Source organism: Loxodonta africana, chromosome 8 (assembly GCF_030014295.1).
Source record: "Loxodonta africana isolate mLoxAfr1 chromosome 8, mLoxAfr1.hap2, whole genome shotgun sequence".
NCBI classification, from domain to species: Eukaryota; Metazoa; Chordata; class Mammalia; order Proboscidea; family Elephantidae; genus Loxodonta; species Loxodonta africana.
This window is the reverse complement of record NC_087349.1, coordinates 21015179-21040012: the sequence shown is the minus strand read 5'-3', so window position 1 is coordinate 21040012 and position 24834 is coordinate 21015179. Positions and strand designations below refer to the sequence as shown.

Below are 24834 nucleotides of genomic sequence, written 5' to 3'. Positions count from 1 at the left end.
TCCCACTGTTCTCCTGCTCCATCAGGGATTCTCTGTTGTGTTCCATTTCAGGGCAGTCATCGGTGGTAGCTGGGCACAATCTAGTTTTTCCAGTCTCAGGCTGATGGAGTCTCTGCTTTACGTGGCCTCCTCTGTCTCTTGGGCTCATCTTTACCTTATGTCTTTGATGTTCTTCATTCTCCTTTGCTCCAGGTGGGTTAAGACCAACTGATGCATCTTAGATGGCCGCTTGCCAGCATTTAAGACCCCAGATGCCACTCACCAAAGTGGGATGCAGAATGGTTTCTTAATACATTTTGTTTTGCCAGTTGGCCTCTATGTCCCCCTGAAACCATGGTCCCTAAGCTCCTGTCCCTGCTACTCTGGTGTTTGAAGTGTTTGGTTGCATTCAGGAAACTTCTTAGCTTTTGGTTTAGTCCAGTTGTGCTGATCTCCCCTGTATTGTGTGTTGTCTTTCCCTTCACCTAAAATAGTTTTTGTCTACTATCTAATTAGTGAATACCCCTCTTTCTCCCTCCCCACCCTTGTAACCATCAAAGAATATTTTCTTCCGTGTTTAAACTTTTTCTTGAGTTCTTATAATAGTGGTCTCACACAATATTTGTCCTTTTGCAACTGACTAATTTCACTCAGCATAATGCCTTCCAGATTCTAGAGGAGGGATTTTTTTTTTTAATTTTTATTGTGCTTTAAGTGAAAGTTCACAAATCAAGTCAGTCTCTCATAGAAAAATTTATATAACCTTGCTATTTTTTTTATATATTCCTAGTTGCTCTCCCTCTAATGAGACAGCACACTCCTTCCCTCCACTCTCTATTTTTGTGTCCATTCAGCCAGCTTCTGATCCCCTCTGCCTTCTCATCTCCCCTCCAGACAGGAGCTGCTCACATAGTCTCGTGTGTCTACTTGACCCAAGAAGCTCCCTTTTCACCAGTATTATTTTCTATCCCAGTTCAATCCCTGTCTGAAGAGTTGGCTTTGGGAATGGCTCCTGTCTTGGGCTAACAGAAGGTCTGGGGACCATGACCCCTGGGATCGTTCTAGTCCAGAGGAGGAATTTTTTTTTAATTCTTCTATCATAGATTTTTAAAAATAATTTTTATTGTGCTTTAAGTGAAAGTTTACAAATCAATCCGTCTCTCACACAAAACCCATATACACCTTGCTACACACTCCCAATTACTCTCCCCCTAATGAGACAACCCACTCTCTCCCTCCGCTCTCTCTTTTCGTGTCCATTTCGCCAGCTTCTAACCCCCTCCACCCTCTCATCTCCCCTCCAAACAGGAGATGCCAACATAGTCTCAAGTGTCCACCTGATCCAAGAAGCTCACTCCTCACCAGCATCCCTCTCCAACCCATTGTCCAGTCCAATCCATGTCTGAAGAGTTGGCTTTGGGAATGGTTCCTGTCCTGGGCCAACGGAAGGTCTGGGGGCCATGACCACCGAGGTCCTTCTAGTCTCATTCAGACCATTAAGTCTGGTCATATGAGAATTTGGGGTCTGCATCCCACTGATCTCCTGCTCCCTCAGGGGTTCTCTGTTGTGTTGCCTGTCAGGGCCATCATCGGTTGTAGCCGGGCACCATCTAGTTCTTCTGGTCAAGGAGGAATTTTTTGAAAAATTGGAAGTAACTCTCCAATAACGAGAATAAATTAGTAACAGAAGTAAAACCTAATTTCCTATCAGGAATCCCTGGCTGGTACAAATGACTAATGCATTCAGCAGCTAATCAAAAGGTTGGAGGTTCAAGCCCACCCAGACATGTCTCAAAAAAAAAGACCTGGTGATTCACTTCTGAAAAATCAGCCATTGCAAACCCTATGAAACACAGTTCTACTCTGACACACATGGGGTCACCATGAGTCAGAATTGACTTGATGGCAACTGGTAACTGTTAATTTCCAATTCAGTTTCTAGTCCTGCAGAGAACGTTGTTTAAAACACTGTCTACTTATTGGGTTCATTTACCCACTTACTAGCCCCTACTTAGACTTTATGGAGCTTCTGTGGTCATTTTCTAAACGTAGAGTCGGTTCTGAAAAGTTCCTACTATACAGGCCTATCTTCTCCATTCCTGAGAAAATGTCCCTGTGTGTGCAGATGACTTAGAATGGAGTCTTAAGAGTGGTTGGTGTAAGAGAGATGGGAGTCGAGAGCACTTAAACCACAGGGCACCACAACCAGAGAGCAAAGGTAAAGTGGGACCCAGTGTCCTAGTGAATTTAGTGGTTTAGAAGAAAAGGGAGGACAGAAATAAATTAGTATACATCACCAGAAAAGAAAAATGAAAAGATGTCAGGTGGAACAGGGTCTTTTTTCTCCACAGAGACCAGTTAGACCAAGAGCTCAGGCAAGAACAATTACCTTTCTCTCTGAGTGCTGGCAGTGAACTGAAAACCAGTAGATATGGGCTCAAGCGACTGCTCTGACTATGTGCTCTTAGGCATATTGCTTAACTTCTCTAAGCCTCAGTTTCCAGATCTGTAAAATGGAAATGATAGTGGTGCCAAGCTCGTCCAGACATTGGCAGGATTGGATGAAGTTAGCATCAACTACTTAGCACACTCCTCAGCAGATTTACAGGCAGATATACATAAGCTCTCAAAAATATTAATTTGTATTATTAACTCTAACTTGGGCTGGAGGTAAAAAAAAAAAAAAGTATCGACAAGAAAAAGACAAGTTGCCTGATATTAAAGAATACATTTTGGAGGGTATAACTCTGTATATCATACAGTGAAATCTATAATTAAGAGATTTCTGGGTAAGATGCCATTGCTGAGCTGGAGAGCACTGGACTCTAGTAGAATAAAATATTTTGAATCAACAATTTAACTGTCTCAAAATGTTAAATCACTAGTTTTATTACTATTTAAAAAATGGCTTCTGCTCCTATTTCATTGGTCACAACATAGTCACATGACCACAATGCAGTCACATGACCACAACATAGTCACATGGCTACACCCAGCTGCAAGGGATGCTAGGAAATAATTCTCTATTCTGGGTAGCCATGTGCCCAACAGAAAATTAGGTGCTCTGCCCTCAAAAGAGGAGAGGAGGGCTACTGGGGACCTACTAGCAATCTCTAAAACAGACAAATTTTAACATTGAGTCTGGAGGGTCAGAGAAGGCTAAGACCTGAAGGAGGAATAGGCAGTAGCTAAGTAAAAGGTGGTGAAGAGCTTTGCAAGTCGAGGGAACAAACAGGTACAAAGGTTGAGGCTTCACCCTGAGGAAGAAGCTGGGTGAGTTAGAGAAAGGGAAAGCAGGTCAGTGGGGAAGGGGGTTGGGGTGTGTCTTAGACTAGTTTCTCTAGAGAAGCAAAACCAGTAAAGTGTATAAATATATATACACAGAGATTTATATCAAGGAAACGGTTCACGCAATTGTAGAGGCTGGAACGTCCCAAGTCCGTGGATCAGGATAGAGGCTTCTCTCAATTCGCATAGCCACATGCGCTGGTAAACCCAAGATCTGCAGGTCGGAGAGCAGGACTCTTGCTCTCAGGCAGTGAAGATTGCCAAATCCCAAGGTCTGCAGATAAGCTGGTAGCTCAAGTCCCAAGAGCTGGGGGTCAGGTGAACAGGAGGCAGCCACAGGTTCCTGAGTGAGCAAAAAACCCAGGTCTGCTTATATTTGGATGCAGGCCACACCTCCAAGAAAACTCCCTTTCAACTGATTGGCTACTCATAGCAGATTCAATCATGGGAGTGATCATATATAAATACTGAGAATCATGGCCCAGCCAAGTTGACACAATCTTAACCATCACAGGGTGGAAGGCAATAAGCAGAAGTGGGCAGGGGCCAGGCCAGACAAGGCTTGGGAAGTCATCCTAATGAGTTAAACGGTAAGTGTAACGGGAGCTTTCGCAGGTTTTAAACAGGAAGTGATGTGATGCCATTCGCATTTTGCAAAGGTAACACTGGTAGTTGTAGTCACAGTTGATTTGAAGGAATGGGAGGCCAGGTGTGGAGAAACAAGCTAGGAAGCTATGGCAACACAGTCTGAGCAAGAAATGATTTCATAGCTTGGATTAAAGATCTCTTGGGCTGTCATGTACAAAATGAACCAGAGGGGTGCAAGAAATTCATTTTTGCTTCTCTCTTATCTCAGTAATTGCTTTGTATAGTCATTTAGTTTCTTCTCTTTAATGTCCCAGAACAAAAGCCCGAATGACGATTTTTCTCCTCATTCCGGTAGGTTCTTTCTAGCCTGGTTGCAATTAGATCAGTTTGTGCACCTTGGCAACAGCATGCAACTCGCAACAAATAAACTAAGTGGCTGAGACACAAGACTGAACAGATGGAGTCACACAGACTCCCCCTCAGCAAACTCAGCGGCATGGGTTCTGCTCCCCCTACCACCTCCCCTTCCCTATTTCTTCTTTTGGTACTTCAACATGTGTCACACCACAGTTTTGGCCATTTTCATATTTATATCTGCCCCTAAAGCTTTTGCATGAGGAAAAATAGAATTAGAAGCAAGATTTTAAATAAGAGTTTAATGCTCTATTTTTTTCCTTTTGACCTCCTTTCCTTGATCCTGAAATGGCTGGGGTTCCAGGAGCAGTAAAAAGACGGAGACCAACAAGGACACCTCAGGTAAAGGAGGCCCCAGGCACCTTGTCTCTAGAACTTTTTTTTCTGCATATGTAGATATAAGGTTCCCTCCTACTCCCCACTCTGACTCTTCTGGTGCTGTCGTCTCTCCATGCCTTAGTTTGAGTTCCTTTAGGCTCTTTGACCACCATAGTCAAGTTGACACCAAAAACCAAACCTGTTGACATCGAGTCAATTCTGACTCATAATGACCCTATAGGACAGAGTAGACCTGCCCCACAGGGTTTCCAAGGAGCACCTGATGGATTCAAACTGCTGACCTTTTGATTAGCAGCCGTAGTTCTTAAACACTATGCCACCAGGGTTTCCAATTTGATACCAAGTCCTACCAATTTCTTTCTTTGAGATATTTCTTATATTTTACTTCATTTCTATGCCTATAGATCCTGCACTAGTCCAGACCCTTATCACCTCATGCCTGGACTACTGCAGTAATCTTCTGCCAGTTCATTCATTCATTTATCCATTTAAAACAGGTATTGGGCTCCTGGTAAGTTCTAAACACTGAGGTAGGCTTTGAGTCATCATGAGGAAAGATACCGCCCCTCCTTCAAGGAGCTTATGATTTGGTGGAGTCAGATGAGTAAATCTCAAAATTACAAAACCTGTCCCTCATGGCAGCATTCAAAGCTCATGCCTGGGCTCTCAAAAGAGCACAGAGAAGGGGGTGCCTCACTCCTCCCAGGAGGCTGTTCTGGAGGGCCTGGTATCTGAACTGAGTCATGGAGGATGAGTACAGTGAGGTGGCCTGAGTCATTGAGGCAAGGCATTCTAGAAGAAGAGACAGAGTGTGGGTGAAGGAGCATGGCACATTCTAGAAACAACAGCTGGATCTCTATTTCTAGGTTCTAGTTCACCACTGGGTTTGGCACGCATAGGCCTGCACAAATGCCCTCTATCTTACCAATCTCACCTGATCACTCCTGCCTCAAATAGGAGCTCTCTGTTTCATCTTCTTCTCCAGCCCAAATCTTCCTCTCTAGTCAAGTCTTAGTCATCCTTCTCCATACCTCATTCATTCCCCCTCCACTCCCTGCCCCATGATGCTCCATTCTAAATTCTACTTCTCCTTCCAGGTTCACCTCTGCTTTTCACAATGCCTTCCTGCCCAGACTAATCTTTCCCTGATCATAACCTCTCCTACATTATTCTGTAGCTGTTTCATAGGTTTGAGTCTTGTTTCTTCAACAAATGTTAAATTTTTCTTTGCCTCTGAATTTTCCACAGCTGCGAGCCTAGAGCTGGGAACATAGCGGGAGCTCAATAAATGATCCATGCACCACAGCACTAATAAATTATTTCTCCAAACTGGCTCAGGAGGCAACCATATCATATTTAGAAATCTAAAGGGGTATGTAGATCTCAAGGGGAAAGGCAGGGAACTCTACCAACTTTCCTCCAAACCAGAGATTACAACTCAGATGCTTGCAGGTGGTATGAATGGGTAAATGGTCCAGGTGACATACATATAACAACAACGACAACGACAATAACAAAAAACCCAAACTATTGCCATCTAGTCAATCTGACTCGTAGTGACCCTATAGGACAGAGTAGAACTGCCCCATAAGGTTTCCAAGGCTGTAAATCTTTAGAGATGAGACTGCCACATCTTTTCTCTTGCTGAGTGACTGGTGGGTTCAAACTGTTGACTTTTCCATTCGTAGCCAAGTGCTTAGCCACTGCACCATCAGGGTTCCTGACATGGATATAAGACATAGTTAGCTCCCTTTTCAAGTCTATTATAAGCAAAACCACAGCTGGCAGCTGACACTTGGTTTCAGCTTTGGGAGCAATAGGGAGCAGCAGTGACAGTGGCAAAAGAAAGTGAAGCCTACTCAGCTTCAGTTCATCGTTGCCATGGTGGAGCATAGGCCTGGTGTTGTCAAATACTCTGATTTTTCAAGAGAAGCCAAAAATCTGGATTTTTATGTGACATACCCTCCCACCCCCAAAATTAAAGTACACTATGGGCCCACAAAGAGTCCTAGTGGCACGGTGACTAAGCGTTTGACTGCTAACCGAAAGGTCAGCAGTTCAAACCCACCAGCCACTCCACGGGAGAGAGATGTGGCAGTCTGCTTTCGTAAAGATCACTGCCTTGTAAACCCTACGGGGCAGTTCTACTCTATCCTATAGTCACTATGAGTCAGAATTAACTCAATGGCAACAGGTTTATAGGTCCACACTCAGTGGGCCAACAAAACATATCTTTAAGCCAAATTCAGCTTGGAAGCTGCCAGTTCACAACCCCTGTTCTAAATGGTGAATAGAGCTGATGCTGTAGAGTGTATTTTTCCCAAGTCAATGAAGGTTTTCTCATGTTATGTGACTGATAATACAATGGTGATTAATTTCTCTGTTTGTATACACACATACAATCACACCCCCACCCCCCGACACACATACACTCTAAGCATACTCCCTTTGAGAAAAACAAACAGAGAATATTTCAAACTTATTCCTGGGCCTGAAGAGAACAGCTAGAATTCCGGAGTCACAGGCTCTATGGCATCACCGGACCGACCACTCCCAAGACGTTCCTAGGCTGACTGTAATCCACAGCCCTGGGATGTCCTGTGGAGCCTTCTCTTTGCTTTGGGCTGAAGAAACCCCTCTTCTCTCTTTGGCCTAGGTAGTATACCCTTTCATTTTGGAAGGACAGTCACACCCCAGCCTCTTGAAACTACTGGATGAAAAAGGACAGAGCGTTACCTTTCCCTGCCTATTGGGAAAACCACAGGCCCAAAGCTTACCTGTATGGCTGTGCTTTTCAACCCCTCACCAGCTTATTGTGGTGCTTCCCAAACTTGAATGTGCAAAGAGTCCCCTGGGGATCTTGTTAAGATGCAGATTCTGATTAGTGGGTCTGCATTTCTAATATGCTCCCAGGTGATGCAAAAGCAGAGGCCACCCTTTGAGTAGCTGGGGGCAAGTGGATGAGGAACAGACTGTGGGACAAGGCCACCTGGGTTCAAGGCCATTGCCAACTCAGCTAGTTGAATAACCCCCCGTTGCCGTCCTGGGGAAATTCACTCAGTTAACCTGCCCAAGCCACGTTGGTCCCCTCCTTTTCCTGGCACTGGCTACCAGAATGTACATCACAGGATGTAGTGGTTAGGACATGGGCTCTGGAGCCGGATTCCCTGGGTTTGAGTTCTGTCTCTGCCTCCTCATGGGTACGTTACTCAACCTCGCTGGGCCTCTAACCCTCATCTGCAAAATGGGGACTAAGGCAACGGGGTTGTTGCCAGGATCAAAAGAGCATTAATCCAGATCATGGACAGTGCCTGACCCATAATAAGCACCCCATAACGTAGGCTGTAATCTGGGGGGTGCTCTGTGAGCTAAAGGAGAAAACAAATACATTGCTTTTCTTGGCCTAGAGAAAGAAACACCCTGTGAAGACTGCATCCCCTGCACCCGCGACCTCAGCTGGAGGGATTCGTTCACCTTCGGAGAGTGGGAAAGGGAGAACCCTTCTGGGCTACAGCCCCTCTCGCTCCTCAGCACGCTGGCAGCCTGTACTGGGCCACAGCTGGCCCCACCCATAGGTGGGTTCGACCCCAGGCCTGGCTTAGGGTCCTAGGGTCCCTGGGTCCTAGGGTTGACTCGGGGAATCTGACTCCTGGACAATGCAGGCGGTGCCAGCCACAGCCACCCCCAGCCCTCTTTTTTCATGCCTTATTCTTCTCTGTCTCCAACTGGGCTGAGTGAAACCCTGACGTGTGGTACCCCCAGAGCCTCCTGGGAGTTCCTGCAAGAGCCTCTAAAGGGGTAGAGACTAAGGTGATGCTGTTGTAGCTACAGCTGCTTTCTCCCTTCTGTGTTGGGAGGTGTCAGAGGGCTCTTCCAGGAGTTCCCGAGCTCCTTTCCCAGGAGGTGGGGAGATGGATCTCCCTGTCCCTTTCCTTGAGCTCTTGGACAGCCTTCTCAACTGCTGGGACAGAGAGTGGGAAGGAATCAACCTAGGAGAGCTGAGGTGGGTCAAACTTCCCTGGGGCCCAAGCCCTTAGATTCCCGTGTCCCAAGACTCAGCCAGCCAGCCATTTAATACATCTTTAAATACTTCCTACGTGCCTGCCTGACCATAGACAGATCCCTAAAGAAGGTCACCACCAGTTGCCCTCCAGTCTATTCCAACTCATGGCAACCCCATGTGTGTCAGGGTAGAATTATGCTCCATACTAAAGAGAGCAGGAGTATGTTAAGTTTTCTAAAGTAAATATTATTAATAAACCACTCACTCTTGTAAGATACCTGTTCTTAATAGTGGACAATTTTTAAAAATTTCCTAAGTATCTGTGTGTCCACAGAAGAGGTTTTTAGGTAATTTGTGTCCTATTGAATATTTTTCTCCCTTCACCCACAGGAAATTCTATCTGAGCCACCCTTTCACACTGGGGAGAATTTATGTAGCCCTGGCCACATCACTCTACAGCCTTCGGCTTTCTGAGGGATTCTCTCCAGATGGAGGGGAGAAAGCTGCAACTAGACCAGACTCATCTCATAGCCTTTCCTTGGAGAACCATCTAGAAGCATGCTCCCGGATGGGAAACATTATTCCAGCTGCATGTAACTGCACGTCCTCACACCACACATCATCACACCCCACCTCCGTTCCACCGCCAGGGTGGGCACAGGAAGATGTGAGCTCAGAATGGCTGGGACCAAGAGAGATGGAAAAGGGAAAGAAAGGAAGGCAGGACAACAGAGAACAACATGGAGGTGAAGTAGAAGGTGGAGGGAGGATGTCAGAGACAAGATGAAAAGAAAAGTGGAAAAGAAGAAACAGAAGAGACTTGGGAGAAGAGATCAAGAGGCCAACAGAAGAAAACCACTGCTGAACAATGCCTCACCAAGCTTCTATTTATCTAATTTAAAACTTGAAAGTAAGGCCATAAAACAAACAAAAAAAATTTGTTTCTGTTTTTCTTCTCTGCCCAAACCACTGTGGACAAAGAGGAGAGGCCTGAAATAATTACAGCCAGGGGCTTCCGTTTAAATGTCTTTTTTTGCCAGTTTTTCTCATTAGTCCCACTCTTCTAATTCAAGTTTGTATCTTCTTCCTTAACCTGTTCGCTCAGTTGGACTTGGTAGCCCAGCACTAGTTTTCCAAATGGGAGCTTGGGTTTGAGGATGAGGAGAAATTCCCATGGGAGGTAGTAAGAAAAATCGTGTGAAGTGAGGTGAATTTCTCTTTTGGGTTCAAATTTTCAGTTTGCTCCCATCTCAGCCTACAAATACTTGGCTCAATCTCTTTCATGTGGAACACCCACTTGAAATGTTGACGTAGCTTGTTAAAAAACCAAACCAAACCCACTGCTGTCTAGTAGATTCCAACTTATAATGACCCTATAGGACATGGTGGAACTGCCTCATAGGGTTTCCTAGCCTGTAATCTTTATGCAAGCATAAGGCCAATCTTTCTCCCATGGAGCAGCTGGTGAGTTCAAACTGCTGACCTTTCTGTTAGCAGCCAGCCACTTAACCACTGTACCACCAGGGCTCCTAGCTTGTTCCCCAAAAAAAGAAAACCTATCACTGTCAAGTCAATTTCAACTCATAGTGACCCTATAGGACCGAGCAGAACTGCCCCACAGGGTTTTCAAGGCTATAATCTTCACAGAAGCCAAAGCCTTCTCCCATGGAGCAGCTGTTGGATTCTAACACAGCTCCACCATACCTTGCTAAAAAAAAAAACTGTCGTCGAGTCATTCCACCTCTGAGTGCTTTAACCACTGTGCTACCAGGGCTCCCTCCATACCTTGCTTAAAATAAAACAAAAAACCAAACCCATTGCCACTGAGTTGATTCCCACTCACAGCGACCCTAAAGGACAGAATAGAACTGCCCCATAGGGTTTCCAACGAGGGGCTAGTGGATTTGAACTGCCAACTTTTTGGTTTGCAGCCAAGGTGTTAACCACTGCTCCTAGACCAGGGAAAGATTGATAACAAGGACCTTCCCCCAGAACTGACAGAGAGAGAGCCTTCCCCTAGAGCTGGCGCCCTGAATTTGGACTTCTAGCCTCCTAAACTCTGAGAGAATAAACTTCTGTTTGTTAAAACCATCCACTTGCAATATTTCTGTTATAGCAGCACTAGATAACTAAAATACATGGCTTCCAGGTTGCCACAAAAAAGGAAAGAGCTTGGAAAATTGTGTGTGGCATCTCATATGGCCAAGGCTGGAAGCAGTATTTGTTCTGCCCTCCTTCCTTTGGCCAGAGCTCAGTCACATGGCCACACCTAACTGCAAGGGAGGCTGGGAAATGTAGTCTAGCTGTGTGTCCCGGAGGAAGAAGAAAAAGGTAAGTCTCCCTCATACCATCTCACTCATAGTAAAATGCAAAATTCTTAAAATGGCCTAAAGGCACTCCACTGATACCAGTATCTTCCCCTGATACTACCTCCCTGACCTCATGTCCTCTACTCTTCTCCGTTACTGCACTCCAGCCACCTGGCTTCCTGCTGTTCCTCAAGCACCCCAAGCAGGCGCCCAGCTCAGGCCTTTGCCCTTCCTGTTCCCTTTTCCTGAAATGTTATTCACCATCTTCAGATGTTCATGCACGTGTCGCCTTCTTCATGAGCCTTCCCCGGCCACTCTTTCTCAAAATGTCAACACCGCTGTTGAATTCCCGACACTCCCTGCTCTCTTTCCTTGCCTTATTTCACCCCTTTGCACCTATAACCACTTCTCATTCTATATATTTTGCTTTTTTATAATAGACTTTATGTTTAGAGCAGTTTTAGATTTAGAGAAAAATTATACAGAAAGGATAAGTGTTCCCAAATATCCCCTCCTCCTGCAGAGCTTCTCCTCTTAACATCCTGCATTCCTGCGGTACATTTGTTACAACTGATGAATAGATAGGGATACATTATCATTAACTAAAGTTTGTAGCTTACATTAGGGTTTATTTTGTGTTGTGTGGTTCTATGAGTTTTCACAAAGGCGTAATACTCGCTGTCACAGTAACATGCAGAATTGTCTCCCAAACCCAGTGCCGTCGAGTCGACTCTGACTCATAGGGTCGCTATGAGTCGGAATCGAATGAGACTATGAGAATTGTCTCACTGCCCTAAAAATCCCCTATGCTCCACCTGTTCATCCCTCCCCACCACAAGCCCCTGGAAAACATTGTTGTTTTTTTTTTTTGTTAAGAACATAGTAAGCAAAACATACACCAATTCAACTGTTTCTACATATAAAATTCAGTGACAATCTTCGAGCTGTACAACCTTTCACCCTCCCTTTCTGAGTTGTTCCTCCCTCATTAACGTAAACTCACTGCTCCCTAAGATTCCTATCTGATCTTTCAAGTTGCTGTTGTCACTTTGATTCCATACAGATAGATCTTGAAAGAGGATAATGCTCACGATAGACATTTTTCATTAGTTAAATTAGACTATTGTTTGGAAACCATTGATCTTTTCACGCTACAGTTTTGCCTTTTCCAAAATGTCATACAGTTGAAATCATACAATACGTACCTTTTTCAGACTGGTTTATTCCACTCAGCAATATATTTTAATGTTTTATCTTCTTTATTGGCTGTCTCTGCTATCCCTACAACCAGAATACAAGCACCACGAGACAGTTTTATCCATTTTGTTCACTGCTGTATCCTCAGTGCCTAGAAATTTCTGGCACATAGGAAATGCGCAACGCACTCATTTGTGGCGTGAATGTTCAGTAGCACCATATGAGCAGAGTTGGGACACTTGAAGAAGAACATCAGCCTTTTGAGACTGCCACTGTCATACCTGCCACCAACAGTCCTTTCGTGCTTCCCTCAGAGACAGAAGCCAGGGCCAGGTAAGCCTTGGGTGCAGCCCAATGGTGGTATTTCTTATGTGTGTCACCCCTCAAGTCCTGTTCCCCCTCCGCCTGCCTTCTAACTCTGGGGCTCCTATGAAGCCTAATCTGATTTTCTCTTCTCAGAATGCTCATCTGATCTCAGGGTTCCATCAGCTGCCCCCTGACCAATGACTCCCCTCCTAAGTTCCAGAATACCCTCCAGCCTATTGGCTCTTTCTCTGTAGATGCTCTGCCATCACCCTAGTCTTAACTCATCATTTCCCTCATCTTCCAATCATCTGGCTCATTCTCCCAGTATCCCAGGATTAAAACTTTTAGTTTTCGAGTGCTCTCTCTTCATTTCTTCATCCAAGCAGTCACTAAGTCCAGGACTTATTTTCACTTTTAAAAATCATCTTGCATACAACTGTTTATTTGCACGTCCTTTGCCCTGCCTGGGTCAGGCCCTTATCCACACAGAATCTCAGGGTTGGAGGGCCCCATCTCTGACAAAATCCTATTTCCTCATCCAGCCTCTATCAGGATCCTTCCAGGATGAGTGGCCCTCCCACTAGGCTGCAGTTCCTTGAGGGCAGAGACCACGTCCTCTTCATTGTGAGTTCAACAACACCTAGCACAGCGCCTGACTTCAAGAAGACATTTGTTGAAATAATACTTCCTGAAACAGCCTGTTCCTACAGTTAATCCCTATTAGGAGATGTGCCTGCCTGAAAGAACCACTTTCAATCTCATCCCACCTCCCACATAGACACGAGCTTAGAAACCTTCAGAGGAAGATCCAGGATTCCCCCTGCCTTCAGTTCAGGCTCCTTAGAGTGATTGTCCATTCCCTATGGAGACCTACCTCCTATGCTTTCCCTTCCCAGACCCTTTCTCTCACCTCCCTCATGCCCTATCCCACCTGAGAATTTACTTACCACCTGCCCCCTGCTTGCCCTTGTTCCTATTATTCCTCTTTCTGCACATTCCATTTGGGATTTTCTTAGTCCAGCCTGAGTCACATCTTCTTATGAAGCCCCAAGCCCTGTCTGGCTACCACTGAGGTTTACAGTCACTCCTTTGTATGAATTCCTGTAGCATTAGTTGTCAACCTCTCATCTTGGCACTCAAAAGTAAACTTTTTTTTTTTTTTACGTGAACTAACTTGCTTTGTATTTAATTCTTTCATAAGCATACAACTTGTCTCCTCAACTGAAATTTAAACTCTGTGCTTTATGTGCTAAGAACACAGATTTATATTTCATTTGTGTTGTGAATATTACCTCATTATAACTATTTGTTTTCATTTCATGAAATGAAAATGAACGAATAAGTGAATAATTTCCAGTGTTTCTCTTTAATTAGGGGCATGCAACCTTCTGGGTTCCACCCACTCAGTTCACTTGACATTATTGAGCATTTACCTTGAACTGGGCAGTAAGCTCAGAGCCATGGATACAAAGACGAATAAAGTAGATCTCCATTCCGGAACTTAGTCTAGAGGGAGACGAATGTATAAGCAGTGTTTATAACAAAATTTGGCAAGGTGCACTGAAAATAGGAGCCCTGGTGGCACGCAGTTCGTCCAGCTTCTCTCTGGAACCCCCCCAGTTCTACTCTGTCCTATAGGGTCGCTATGAGTCAGGATCCACTGGATAGCAATGGGTTTTTTTTTTTGTTTTTTAACTGAAGATAGAAATACAAAGTGGTATGGCGGCAAATAAAACCCCCAAAAACCAAACCCACTATATTATCCCTTGGGTGTCAAGAAAGGATACCTGTAGTTAAAGCATCAGCTACTAGCTAAAAGGTCGGGGGTTCTAACCCATCAGCCGCTACAAAGGGCCTTGGAAACCCTGTGAGGCAGTTCTACTCTGTCTGACCGGGTTCTATGAGTCAAAATCAGCTCCATGGGCACGGTTTTGTTTGTTTTGTTTTAAAGTGGATCAGGAAAGCTTTCTGAAGCTACCATCCGAACACGTTGTATGCTGCTGGATTTCTTAAGGCAGAGAACCGGGAAAACGCACTTATTTAAGCGAAGGAAGCGGCTTGATAGACAAAGACCAGCGACACATGACCGAGCAGGCTGTTACGGAACGCGAGATGATGGTGGCCAGAGCGCGAGATATGAGATGAGAGGGAGAGCGGTAGGGATAAAGCGGAAAGAGACTAGAACCAGTAGTGCTGGAAAAAGAGAAACTGGGATCTTCGAGACGGTTGGGGGCTGATGCGATCGGATGACTAGCGCCTTGAGTGCTTCGAGCAGGCAGATAACGAGACGGTAATCCGAGAAGCCCCGTGGAGGCCCAGTCAGGCGCTGTCAGTGGGGACGTGGCGGCTGGACGACCGCGCCCACACGCCACCGGAGCAGCGGCTAGGCCCGGCCACCCTACAGGCCCCGGGACCAGAGTTGGGCGGGAATCCCGTCCACGCAGCCCGGCGCGCTCCCGGGGACGTGGCGCTTCCCAGCCAATCCCGGCTACGCGATTGTGCGACCAATGGCTGCCCGGAGAAGCTCTGCGTCAGCGGCGAGTCTGTTGTTGATTAGCCGGGAGGCCGCCGGCGAGGCGGATGGGGGCGGGGCGTGGAGTCACTTCCGGTCGGGCTGTGCTTGCTCGCGTGAGCCGAGCCGGCGGGTGAACTGCGGCCACTGCAGCTGTGCGGCGGGAGCCGGGGAGCGGTGAGAACGGTGAGCTCAGCCCCTGCGCCGCCTCCGCGGCCGTTTTAGCTTTCCTTGTGTCTCCGGGCCTCGCTCCTGGCGGGCCGGGGCGTCCCCGTTTCGGGGCTTGTGTTTCTGGTAGCGTAGGGGCGCCGGGCCCTGGGCGAGCAGCCCAGTTTGGAGGCCGCCCTCGCCTTCCCGCGCGCTCTGGGCAGAGGGCCGGGTCCTGTCCAGCGCCGGCTCCCGGCTTTGCGTCCGGCAGGGCCGTTTTATGCCTGGCTGGCCTCGACCTCCGCCCCTGGGCCCCGCCACTCCCCGAGTCCCTCGGACTAGAGCGTCACTCTTGTCTGCCTCGGGAAGGTCGGAGGGCATTCGGGTGCTGTGAGTCTACACAGCTCCCTGCACCTCCCGCTCAGGGGCCTGCTTGCGTCCGCCAGCCCCTCCCCAAGCCCACATCTCCAGAGGAGGGTGCATCTGCCAAGAAAGTCGTGATTGCCGACTTTAAGGGTGTAGAAACGAGAGAAAAAAGAACGAATGAAGACGCTATGTGATATGCCAAGAAATCTCTCTATCATTTCAAAGAAAAGCCGAACGTTTTGAGTTTTCACGTTTTGGCTGCAGAGAAAACATGCAATAGAAAATTGTTTTAAAACTGTATTTGGGTAAAAAACCTTTTACTTTGTTTTTGTGGCTTTTAACCCCAGACCCTAGCTCTGACTTTTGGCAGGTTATGTTCAGAAGTAAACTTAATTCTCTACAGCGGGCATGGTTAAAGTGATTTGCATCAAGGCGAAAGCACCCTGGGTCTCCTGCTAAAACTTTGAGCCTTTGGTCTGAATGCTGTGTGTCTAAAGTCGGAGAATAGTGTCTTTGTGAATTGAATTGCCTTCATTTCCTAACATGGACCCTAAAATCAACGAGAAACAGTAAAGTTCGGTCCTAATTTGTTTTTGTTCTAATAGTTCATTCAGCTTGTAGCTGGAGGACCTTGAAATCTCTGGTAAATTATTCTTTGCCATAGGATGGAACTTGACACAAAACAAATGCATGTTTGACCTGATTTTGTTAATCAACTACTGGACGATAACCATTGCTGAAGAATTTATGCTATATAGACCAAGTGCGGGTCCACAGACAACCCTTGAATTGTATTGGTGGCTGGAGAGGATGAGTTTGCCCAGGCCTATCGAATTAATCGCTAGGCTGCGAACTGAAAGGTTTGAATCCACCCAGCGGCTCTTCTGGAGAAGGACCTGGCTATCTGCTCTCATAAAAATTATAGCCTAGAACCCTGTGGGGGAAGTTCTGCTCTGTCATGTGGGGTCGATATGAGTCGAAATTGATTTGAAGGCACGTGACAACAATCTCAGGTTTTACGGATTCAGGGATCTCTAATAGGGTTCTTCTGAGAATCACAGCTGGGGCTCTGAGATGGGGAGAAGCATGAGGTCACGAAGAGGTATTGCGAATGCCTGTATGGATGGTACTAAATAGCTTTGAAACCAACTCCTTATCACTCTGAGGGTAATCATCGTTTGCCTCCGTTCATCCAGGGGTGTTTCAGGAGAACTACTGATGGCACTCTATATACATTGCACTACTTTAGGAGATCAGTACGTTGGCATTAACACAGATTTCCTGTAACGTGGGTGTGCCAGGGGTGTTGGACAGAATTGAAGATGCTTCCCAGATCCTCTCTCTGTGAACTCTTAAATATGGTTGTTGTTGATGCTGTAGTTTTTGTTTTAGAGTCTAAACAGCTGAAATAACACTTTTGCCTATTGCTGGCTGGTAGCCAGATCCGGTGAGAGGAATTGGGGGTGGGGAGCAGAGGCAGGCAGGAACCACATTGCTGCCAAGTACTGTTCAGTCAATCCAGTAAAATATATTGGTCTCTAAAAAGTGTAAGACACTGTATTAGGGACTGTCCTGTTAAAAACCTGTTGCTGTCGAGTTGATTCCAGCTCTTAGTGACCCCATAGGACAAGTAGAACTGCCCCATAGGGTTTCCAAGGAGTAGTTGGTGGATTCGAACTGCTGACCTTTTGGTTAGCAGCCTTGCTCTTAACCACTTCACCACCAGGGTTGCAGAGGGATATTAATTTACCTTAGCTGAGATCTCTGCTTTCCAAAAATGTAGAACTATAAGGGAGCAAAGGAGACTACTTAAAGCAGCCTATAATCATTATAAGAAGCCCTCGTGGTGCAGTGATTAAAGTGCTGGGGTGCTAACCAATAGGTCGGCAGATTGAACCCACCAGCCATTCCTTGGGAGAAAAATGTGGCAGTGCGCTTCCATAAAGATCACAGCCTGGGAAACTCTATGGGGCAGTTCTACTCTGTCCTATCGGGTTGCTATGAATCGGAATCAACTAAATGGCAGTGGGTTTGGTTGGGGTCATTGTTATGGAGTGGTACAAACAAGTTTTTTAAAAGTTTAGAGGGATAGTTAGAGATTACTTCCAGCTGGAGTGATCGTAGTAGATAGGTCTTTTCACGGAGGAGCTTAAAATTATTTTTAGACATTTGGCACTGAAGAGAGGTTGAGCTAAAATGACACCAAATTTTCAAGGACATCATGCATGTTGCACACACACAGCAAAATTACGACTAGAAACCAAAGCTCTTGTCCCTTCATTTTGCAGTCTTCCCATAGTAATTAATTATGTATTATATTTCATCATCCGAAAGGATTTTGGTCCCTGAATTTCTAGAACATTTTTCCTATCAGAAAGGTTTTTCACTTCGTAGCCTGAAAAATGTAAAGTTTGTACTGGGTTGCTAATGAAGCCTGAGTAATAATATCAGTCACCCAAAGCCTTTTTTCTGCTTTAAATGTTGCACTTTTATGTATTCAGCTGTCTTGTCACAAAATAGTTTAATTAGGATGTATAGATACAAAACCAAAAAACCAAACCCATTGCCGTCAAGTGGGTTCCAACTCATCGCGACCCTATAGGACAGAGTAGAATTGCCCCCTAGGGTTTCCAAGGAGCACCTGCTGGATTCGAACTGCCGACCTTTTAGTTAGCAGCCGTAGCTCTTAAGCACTACGCCACCAGGGTTTCTGATGTATGGATAAGCTGATGTAAATTCTCTCCATCACTAGGGAAACATTTTCAGCAAATGACTTGCTGATTATCATATCAAATCTTGAAGGGTGACTTTATTACTTTAATGTGCTGGTCTATTGGTAGTACTTGTATTAAAGTCTGTAAGTGAAGAATGTCAGGTAGATAACCAGGAAACCTTAATTTCTAGGTTTTACAACCTGGGCCTGCTGTCAGACTGGCGGGGGGAGGGGCAGTTGAAGTAGACACTGTGACATAGAAATCCTGCTTCTGCTGCATTGTAAAGAAATGGCCTTTTCTGCAGAATATCCAGCTCAGAGAACTGGAATTTTACAACCACACCCATTTCTCCCACTTGCTAACATTGAGCAATAGGTTTTGGTCAGCCAGAATAACTGTGGGACCACTAAATGTACGTGTTCTTGAGCAGCTGAATTTGATTCACGCATCCAAATTTCCTTGAAGCAGTTTAAGTGTTCTGTGACCAATGGCTTTTTACCAAAAATAACTGGTAAAGAAGGGGGAAACATGATAAGAATTTAGAGCTTTCAAAGAAATTTTTGAATAAACTGATCAAGATTCATCATTGTTATTAAAAGAAATCCAGCCTTGTACCATTTCTCCTTATAAATTACCAGAATAGTTCTGAGAACAGCTTTGCAGAAGACCATTATTGATTGATGATGTACTACAAAAGGATGATAAACCAAAAGAATTAAACCCACGGCCATCAAAGCAATTCAGAGTCATAGCAACCCTATGGGACAGAGTAGAACCGTCCCAAAGGGTTTCCTAGGCTGTAAATCTTTGTGGAAGTACGCTGCCACATCATCTGCCCCGGAGCAGCTCGTGGGTTTGAGCCACCAACTTTTCAGTTAGCAGCCGAGCACTTTAACCACTGCACCGCCAGGACTCCTTGCATGATAGATACTTGATGTATTTTCTGTCCGAACCCTTCAGTCTGTATTTTTGAAATGGCTGTCCAATAGCAGCGTAATAAAGTAATAAAGCCGCATGTGTCATTTTAAATTTTCTAGCAGCCACGTCAAAAAGTAAGACAGGTGAAATTAATTTTAATGATAGATTTTATTTAATTCAACGTATTCAAAGTACTCTTTTAAAATAAAATGTAACACATGCCACATGTTAATTCACACCAGCCACATTTCAAGTGCTTAGCAGCCACACGTGACAATCACCTACTGAACTGGGCTGTGCAAGTCTAGACCTTTTTTTTTTTAAGGGAAAAAAAGAAAAATACTTGATGTTACCATTGGTGGGGGAGAGACCAGATTTTAGAGAGAGAGACTTATGTCATTTGAGAAATAGGAGATGGGGAGTGCATTTCTCACAGCTGTTGGTTCTCCTTCTAGGTCACGTGGTAGAATCTCATACAGCCAAGTTCTTTGTATCATATTTTTTCCAAATATTCTGTTACCCACTCAGGTGAAGCCGTGATGGTGGAGGGAAGGGGAAAGAGAAGGGTCATTTAGCCTTCTGTCATTCTATTTCTGTTTGGTTAAAAGGGAGATTCTTCAGCAGTGGACTGCACTAAATTAGTGTCGTTCTTAAAATGCTTTGTGTAAACAGTTATTTTGTACTGTTTCTTCTCACATCTTCCCACGTAAAGTATCTTTTGTCTTAGGAGGATATCCTTTCTTTCTCTTGAACATTCTTCTATGTATGTGGATTAGATAACTTTAGTACAGTTCCTTTTAGTGTCTGTGTTCGTAAAACAAGAGGCCTTTTGTTAACGTCTCTGGTAGCCAGGAGTTGGTGTATTGTATGTGAGCACAAAGAGCCTGTATTTAAAATAAAAATTTATAATAAAAAGGTAGAAGCTATTTAAAGTACAATTTTTCGTTGTCCATTATAGGGAGATCAGGAAACCTAGGTAAGACCATTGCCATTGGCTTTGTCTACCAGGTGGTCCTTGATGGCCCTTTTAGGCAAACAGTTTCATCAGTGACAGTATAGAAAGCCCTTGGGTGGTGCAAACCGTGAATGACCTCGCTGCTGACCAAAAGGTTCAAGTCTGCCCAGGTACCTTAGAAGAAAGGCCAGGCACTCTACTTCTGAAAAATCAGCCACCTTGTGGAGTGTCTACTCTGACAAACGTGTTCAGACTAAGATGGACCAGAAAGAAAGGCCTGGTGCTCTAATTCTGAAAATCAGCCAGTTGAAAACCCTGTGGCTCACAACGGTCTAATCTCCAACGGATCATGAGCATAACACAGAGCCAGGCAGTGTTTCATTCCATTGTGTGTGGGGTCACCATGAGTTGGGGGCAACTCGATGGCAGCTGACAACAAGATAGAAAGCCAGGTTTCCAAGTAGCAGTGTGGTGAAGAAGTAGAGGCAGCCGTGCAGACAGCTTGAGAACTGTGTGGACAAAGGAAAGGGAAGAGCAAGCGTGAAGAAATAGCAGGATCTGGGAAAGACTGATTTGGGGTTGTGGAGACCTGGAAGAAGCCCTGGTGGAGCAGTGGTTAAGAGCTCAGCTGTTAACCGAAAGGTTGGCAGTTCAAATCTAGTAGCCACTTGGAAACCCTATGGGACAGTTCTGCTCTGTCCTGTAGGTTTGTTATGAGTTGGAATTGACTGAAGGGCAACGGGATTTTTGTTTGTTTGTTTGGTTTTTTTTTGGAGACCTGGGAAGTATTGATTGGCAGAATAGAGAGCCTATAGAGCGGCAAGAATGAAAGTTTAAATGAGAGCGGAGGAGGGAAGAGAGGTGGGTTTTACTCTCTGGAATTCTTCCCTTATCCTTCTGTCAAGATGTTAAGCCTCACACTTAAATGTAATTGTCCTTCTAAATCTCAAAGTGAATCAAACTGTGATGTTTCTGTTTGTTGCATATCTCAAAACCTTGTACAGTATCCTTTCCAGGCCCTGACAGTGGTAATGGGCTTAAGCATTTGTTCATATTGTAATCTTTGGGTTTTGAAAGAATTTTTGGGGTATTATGCTGTTGTGTTTTATTTTGAGAATATAATTAATCATTTATAAAAGTTCATAAATGTGAATACCCCTTCCTTAATAAGTCTAAGAAAAGTCATTTGTCGTAGTGACTGACTCTTAATTCCATTAATTTTGTAAGCATTTAACATTGTATTGTTTGGATATATCACAAAACAGTATAATCCCCTTCCTTGTCTCTAAAGAGTTTTATTTGTCTAAAGAGTTATTTGTGGTTTGAAATAGAAGTTTCATTTTACTCGAAAATAGAGGTGTGCCTGCCTTCACATTACATTTAAGTGGGCCATTAAATCTTAAAGAGATTTGATTTGCTCTTCACTGTTCCACTGACTTGTTGGGTCAGTTGAATTACTGAAGGGTAGGCCAGAGTGCAATTTTCCCAGAAGAGTATGTTTTACTTTTAAAATAGGGTTTATTTTATGTCTTTAGGCTAGAAATGTGCTTTTCCTTCAATTTCTTTTCATTCTGGAGAAATGCCTTGAAATTTTTTGCTTTCCCACCTATTTTTTTTTTTAGAGATGAAACACAAAGTTTATTTTAATAACTTTTTAATTTTTGCTAATTTCACCAGATTCTGAAACTTGCTTTTCATTTCTTTTTGTCTCCCTAAATGTTTTTTTTTTTTTTTAATAATTGAGCTTTAAGCGAACGTTTACAAATCAAGTCAGTCTGTCACATGTAAGTTTATATACACCTTACTCCATATTCCCACTTACTCTCCCCCGATGAGTCAGCCCTTCCAGTCTCTCCTTTTGTGACAATTTTGCCAGTTTCTAACCCTCTCTACCCTCCTATCTCCCCTCCAGACGGGAGATACCAACACAGTCTCAAGTGTCCACCTGATACAAGTAGCTCACTCTTCATCAGCTTCTCTCTCCTACCCATTGTCCAGTCCCTTTCATGTCTGATGAGTTGTCTTCGGGAATGGTTCCTGTCCTGGGCCAACAGAAGGTTTGGGGACCATGACCGCCGGGATTCCTCTAGTCTCAGTCAGACCATTAAGTCTGGTCTTTTTATGAGAATTTGGGGTCTGCATCCCACTGATCTCCTGCTCCCTCAGGGGTTCTCTGTTGTGTTCCCTGTCAGGGCACTCATCGGTTGTGGCTGGGCACCATCTGGTTCTTCTGGTCTCAGGATGATGTAATTCTCTGGTTCACGTGGCCCTTTCTGTCTCTTGGGCTCATAGTTATCGTGTGACCTTGGTGTTCTTCATTCTCGTTTGATCCTGGTGGGTTGAGACCAATTGATGCGTCTTAGATGGCCGCTCGTTAGCATTTAAGACCCCAGACGCCACATAACAAAGTGGGATGCAGAATGTTTTCATAATAGAATTATTTTGCCAGTTGACTTAGAAGTCCCCTTAAGCCATAGTCCCCAAACCCCTGCCCTTGCTCCGCTGACCTTTGAAGCATTCATTTTATCCCGGAAACTTCTTTGCTTTTGGTCCAGTCCATTTGAGCTGACCTTCTGTGTATTGAGTATTGTCCTTCCCTTCACCTAAAGTAGTTCTTATCTGCTAACTAATCAGTAAATAACCCTCTCCCACCCTCCCTCCCGCCCTCCCCACCTCGTAACCACAAAAGTATGTGTTCTTCTCAGTTTATACTATTTCTCAAGATCTTATAATAGTGGTCTTATACAATATTTGACCTTTTGCCTCTGACTAATTTCGCTCAGCATAATGCCTTCCAGGTTCCTCCATGTTATGAAATGTTTCACAGATTCGTCACTGTTCTTTATCGATGCATAGTATTCCATTGTGTGAGTATATACCACAATTTATTTACCCATTCATCCGTTGATGGACACCTTGGTTGCCTCCAGCTTTTTGCTATTGTAAACAGAGCTGCAATAAACATGGGTGTGCATATATCTGTTTGTGTGAAGGCTCTTATTTCTCTAGGGTATATTCCGAGGAGTGGGATTTCTGGGTTGTATGGTAGTTCTATTTCTACCTTTTTAAGAAAACGCCAGATAGATTTCCAAAGTGGTTGTACCATTTTACATTCCCACCCGCAGTGTATAAGAGTTCCAATCTCTCCGCAGCCTCTCCAACATTTATTATTTTGTGTTTTTTGAATTAATGCCAGCCTTGTTGGAGTGAGATGGAATCTCATCGTGGTTTTAATTTGCATTTCTCTAATGGCTAATGATCGAGAGCATTTTCTCATGTATCTGTTAGCTGCCTGCATATCTTCTTTAGTGAAGTGTGTGTTCATATCCTTTGCCCACTTCTTGATTGGGTTGTTTGTCTTTTTGTGGTTGAGTTTTGACAGAATCATATAGATTTTAGAGATCAGGCGCTGGTCTGAGATGTCATAGCTGAAAATTCTTTCCCAGTCTGTAGGTGTTCTTTTTACTCTTTTGGTGAAGTCTTTAGATGAGCATAGGTGTTTGATTTTTAGAGCTCCCAGTTATCTGGTTTCTCTTCGTCATTTTTGGTAACGTTTTGTATTCTGTTTATGCCTTGTATTAGGGCTCCTAAGGTTGTCCCTATTTTTTCTTCCATGATCTTTATCGTTTTAGTCTTTATGTTTAGGTCTTTGATCCACTTGGAGTTAGTTTTTGTGCATGGTGTGAGGTATGCCACCTATTTTTGAAGAATTTTTATAATATTGAAGAAATACACCTCAAAACGTAATACACATCAGTACGTGCTCACTTAAAAAAAAATTAGAAAATACAGCAGAGTGCACATTACTGTGAACATCTGTGGAAGGAAATATAAACAATCAGGTGGTTTTGCTTTTTACACAAATGAAATTTTAACATTGCTATGCAGCTTGCATTGTTTTGTTCACTTAACATATCTTGTTGAGTTCCTCATTTCGGTGCAGATAGGCCCACCTCAGTCTTTTTCACCTCTCTGTAGCATTCCATAACATACTAGTTGCTGTCAAGTCAATTCCGACTTGCGGCGACCCCGTGTGTCAAAGCAGAACTGTGCTCCACAGGGTTTTCCGTTGGCTGATTTTTTGGAAGTGGGTTTGCAGGCCTTTCTTCTGAGGTGCCTCTGGGTGGGCTCTAACCTCCAAACTTTCAGTTAGTGGCCGGGCACATTAATCATTGGTGCCACCCAGGCCTCCACGGAGAGCTCTGTAAACCTAAGCTAATACAGTATAGCGTCATACAGCTACTGTTTGTGGCTTAGAAGAAAAGCGGACACACAGTTGCAGTGGGGTCCATGCTGACTCACGGTAACCTTATGTGTGTCAGAAAGAATTGCACTCCACGGCGTTTTCAATACCTGTGATCTTTTGGAAAGGTCCCTAGGCAGCAGAAGCGGGTTGTGCTCAGTTGCTAACCTAAAGGTTGGCAGTTTGAATCCACCTACAGGTGCCTTAGAAAACAGGCCTAGTGATCTGCTCCTGTAAAGATTACAGCCAAGAAAACCCTATGGAGCAGCTCTACTCTGTCACACATGGGGTCTCCATGAGTTGGAAGCAACTTGATGGCAAAGGTTTTTTTTTTTTAATTTCCTCAGAAGTAGATTGCCAGGCCGTTCTTTTGAGGCACCTCTGGGTGGATTCAGACCACCAGCTCTTCAGTTAGTAGTCAGTGTTTAACTGTTTGCACCACCCAGGGACTCCTGTGTATCTATCCAAAAACCAAACCCATTGCTGTCGAGTCAGTTCTGACTCATGGTGACCCCGTGTGTTATAGAGTAAAACTGTTCCATAAAGTTTTCTTGAC

At 44.5% G+C, this 24834-nt stretch overlaps 2 protein-coding genes across 3 annotated transcripts in view; both read left to right on the top strand.

Annotated features, from left to right (window-relative positions):
- Nucleotides 1-14980, top strand: part of GARIN1B (golgi associated RAB2 interactor 1B) — a 22902-nt gene extending 7922 nt beyond the window's left edge. Inside the window, exons 6-9 of the mRNA XM_010587466.3 lie at nucleotides 4574-4611; nucleotides 8016-8183; nucleotides 14438-14541; nucleotides 14699-14980. Coding sequence (XP_010585768.1) covers nucleotides 4574-4611; nucleotides 8016-8183; nucleotides 14438-14541; nucleotides 14699-14980 — 592 coding nt within the window. The remainder of the gene's footprint in view (nucleotides 1-4573; nucleotides 4612-8015; nucleotides 8184-14437; nucleotides 14542-14698) is intronic.
- Nucleotides 14981-15015: 35 nt separating this feature from the next.
- CALU (calumenin) overlaps nucleotides 15016-24834 on the top strand; it is a 29500-nt gene continuing 19681 nt past the window's right edge. Inside the window, exon 1 of one of the 2 annotated variants that reach the window (XM_010587397.3) lies at nucleotides 15016-15121. The gene's annotated coding sequence lies outside the window, so the exon portion shown is untranslated. The remainder of the gene's footprint in view (nucleotides 15122-24834) is intronic. The other variant, XM_010587396.3, reaches the window with a different exon arrangement.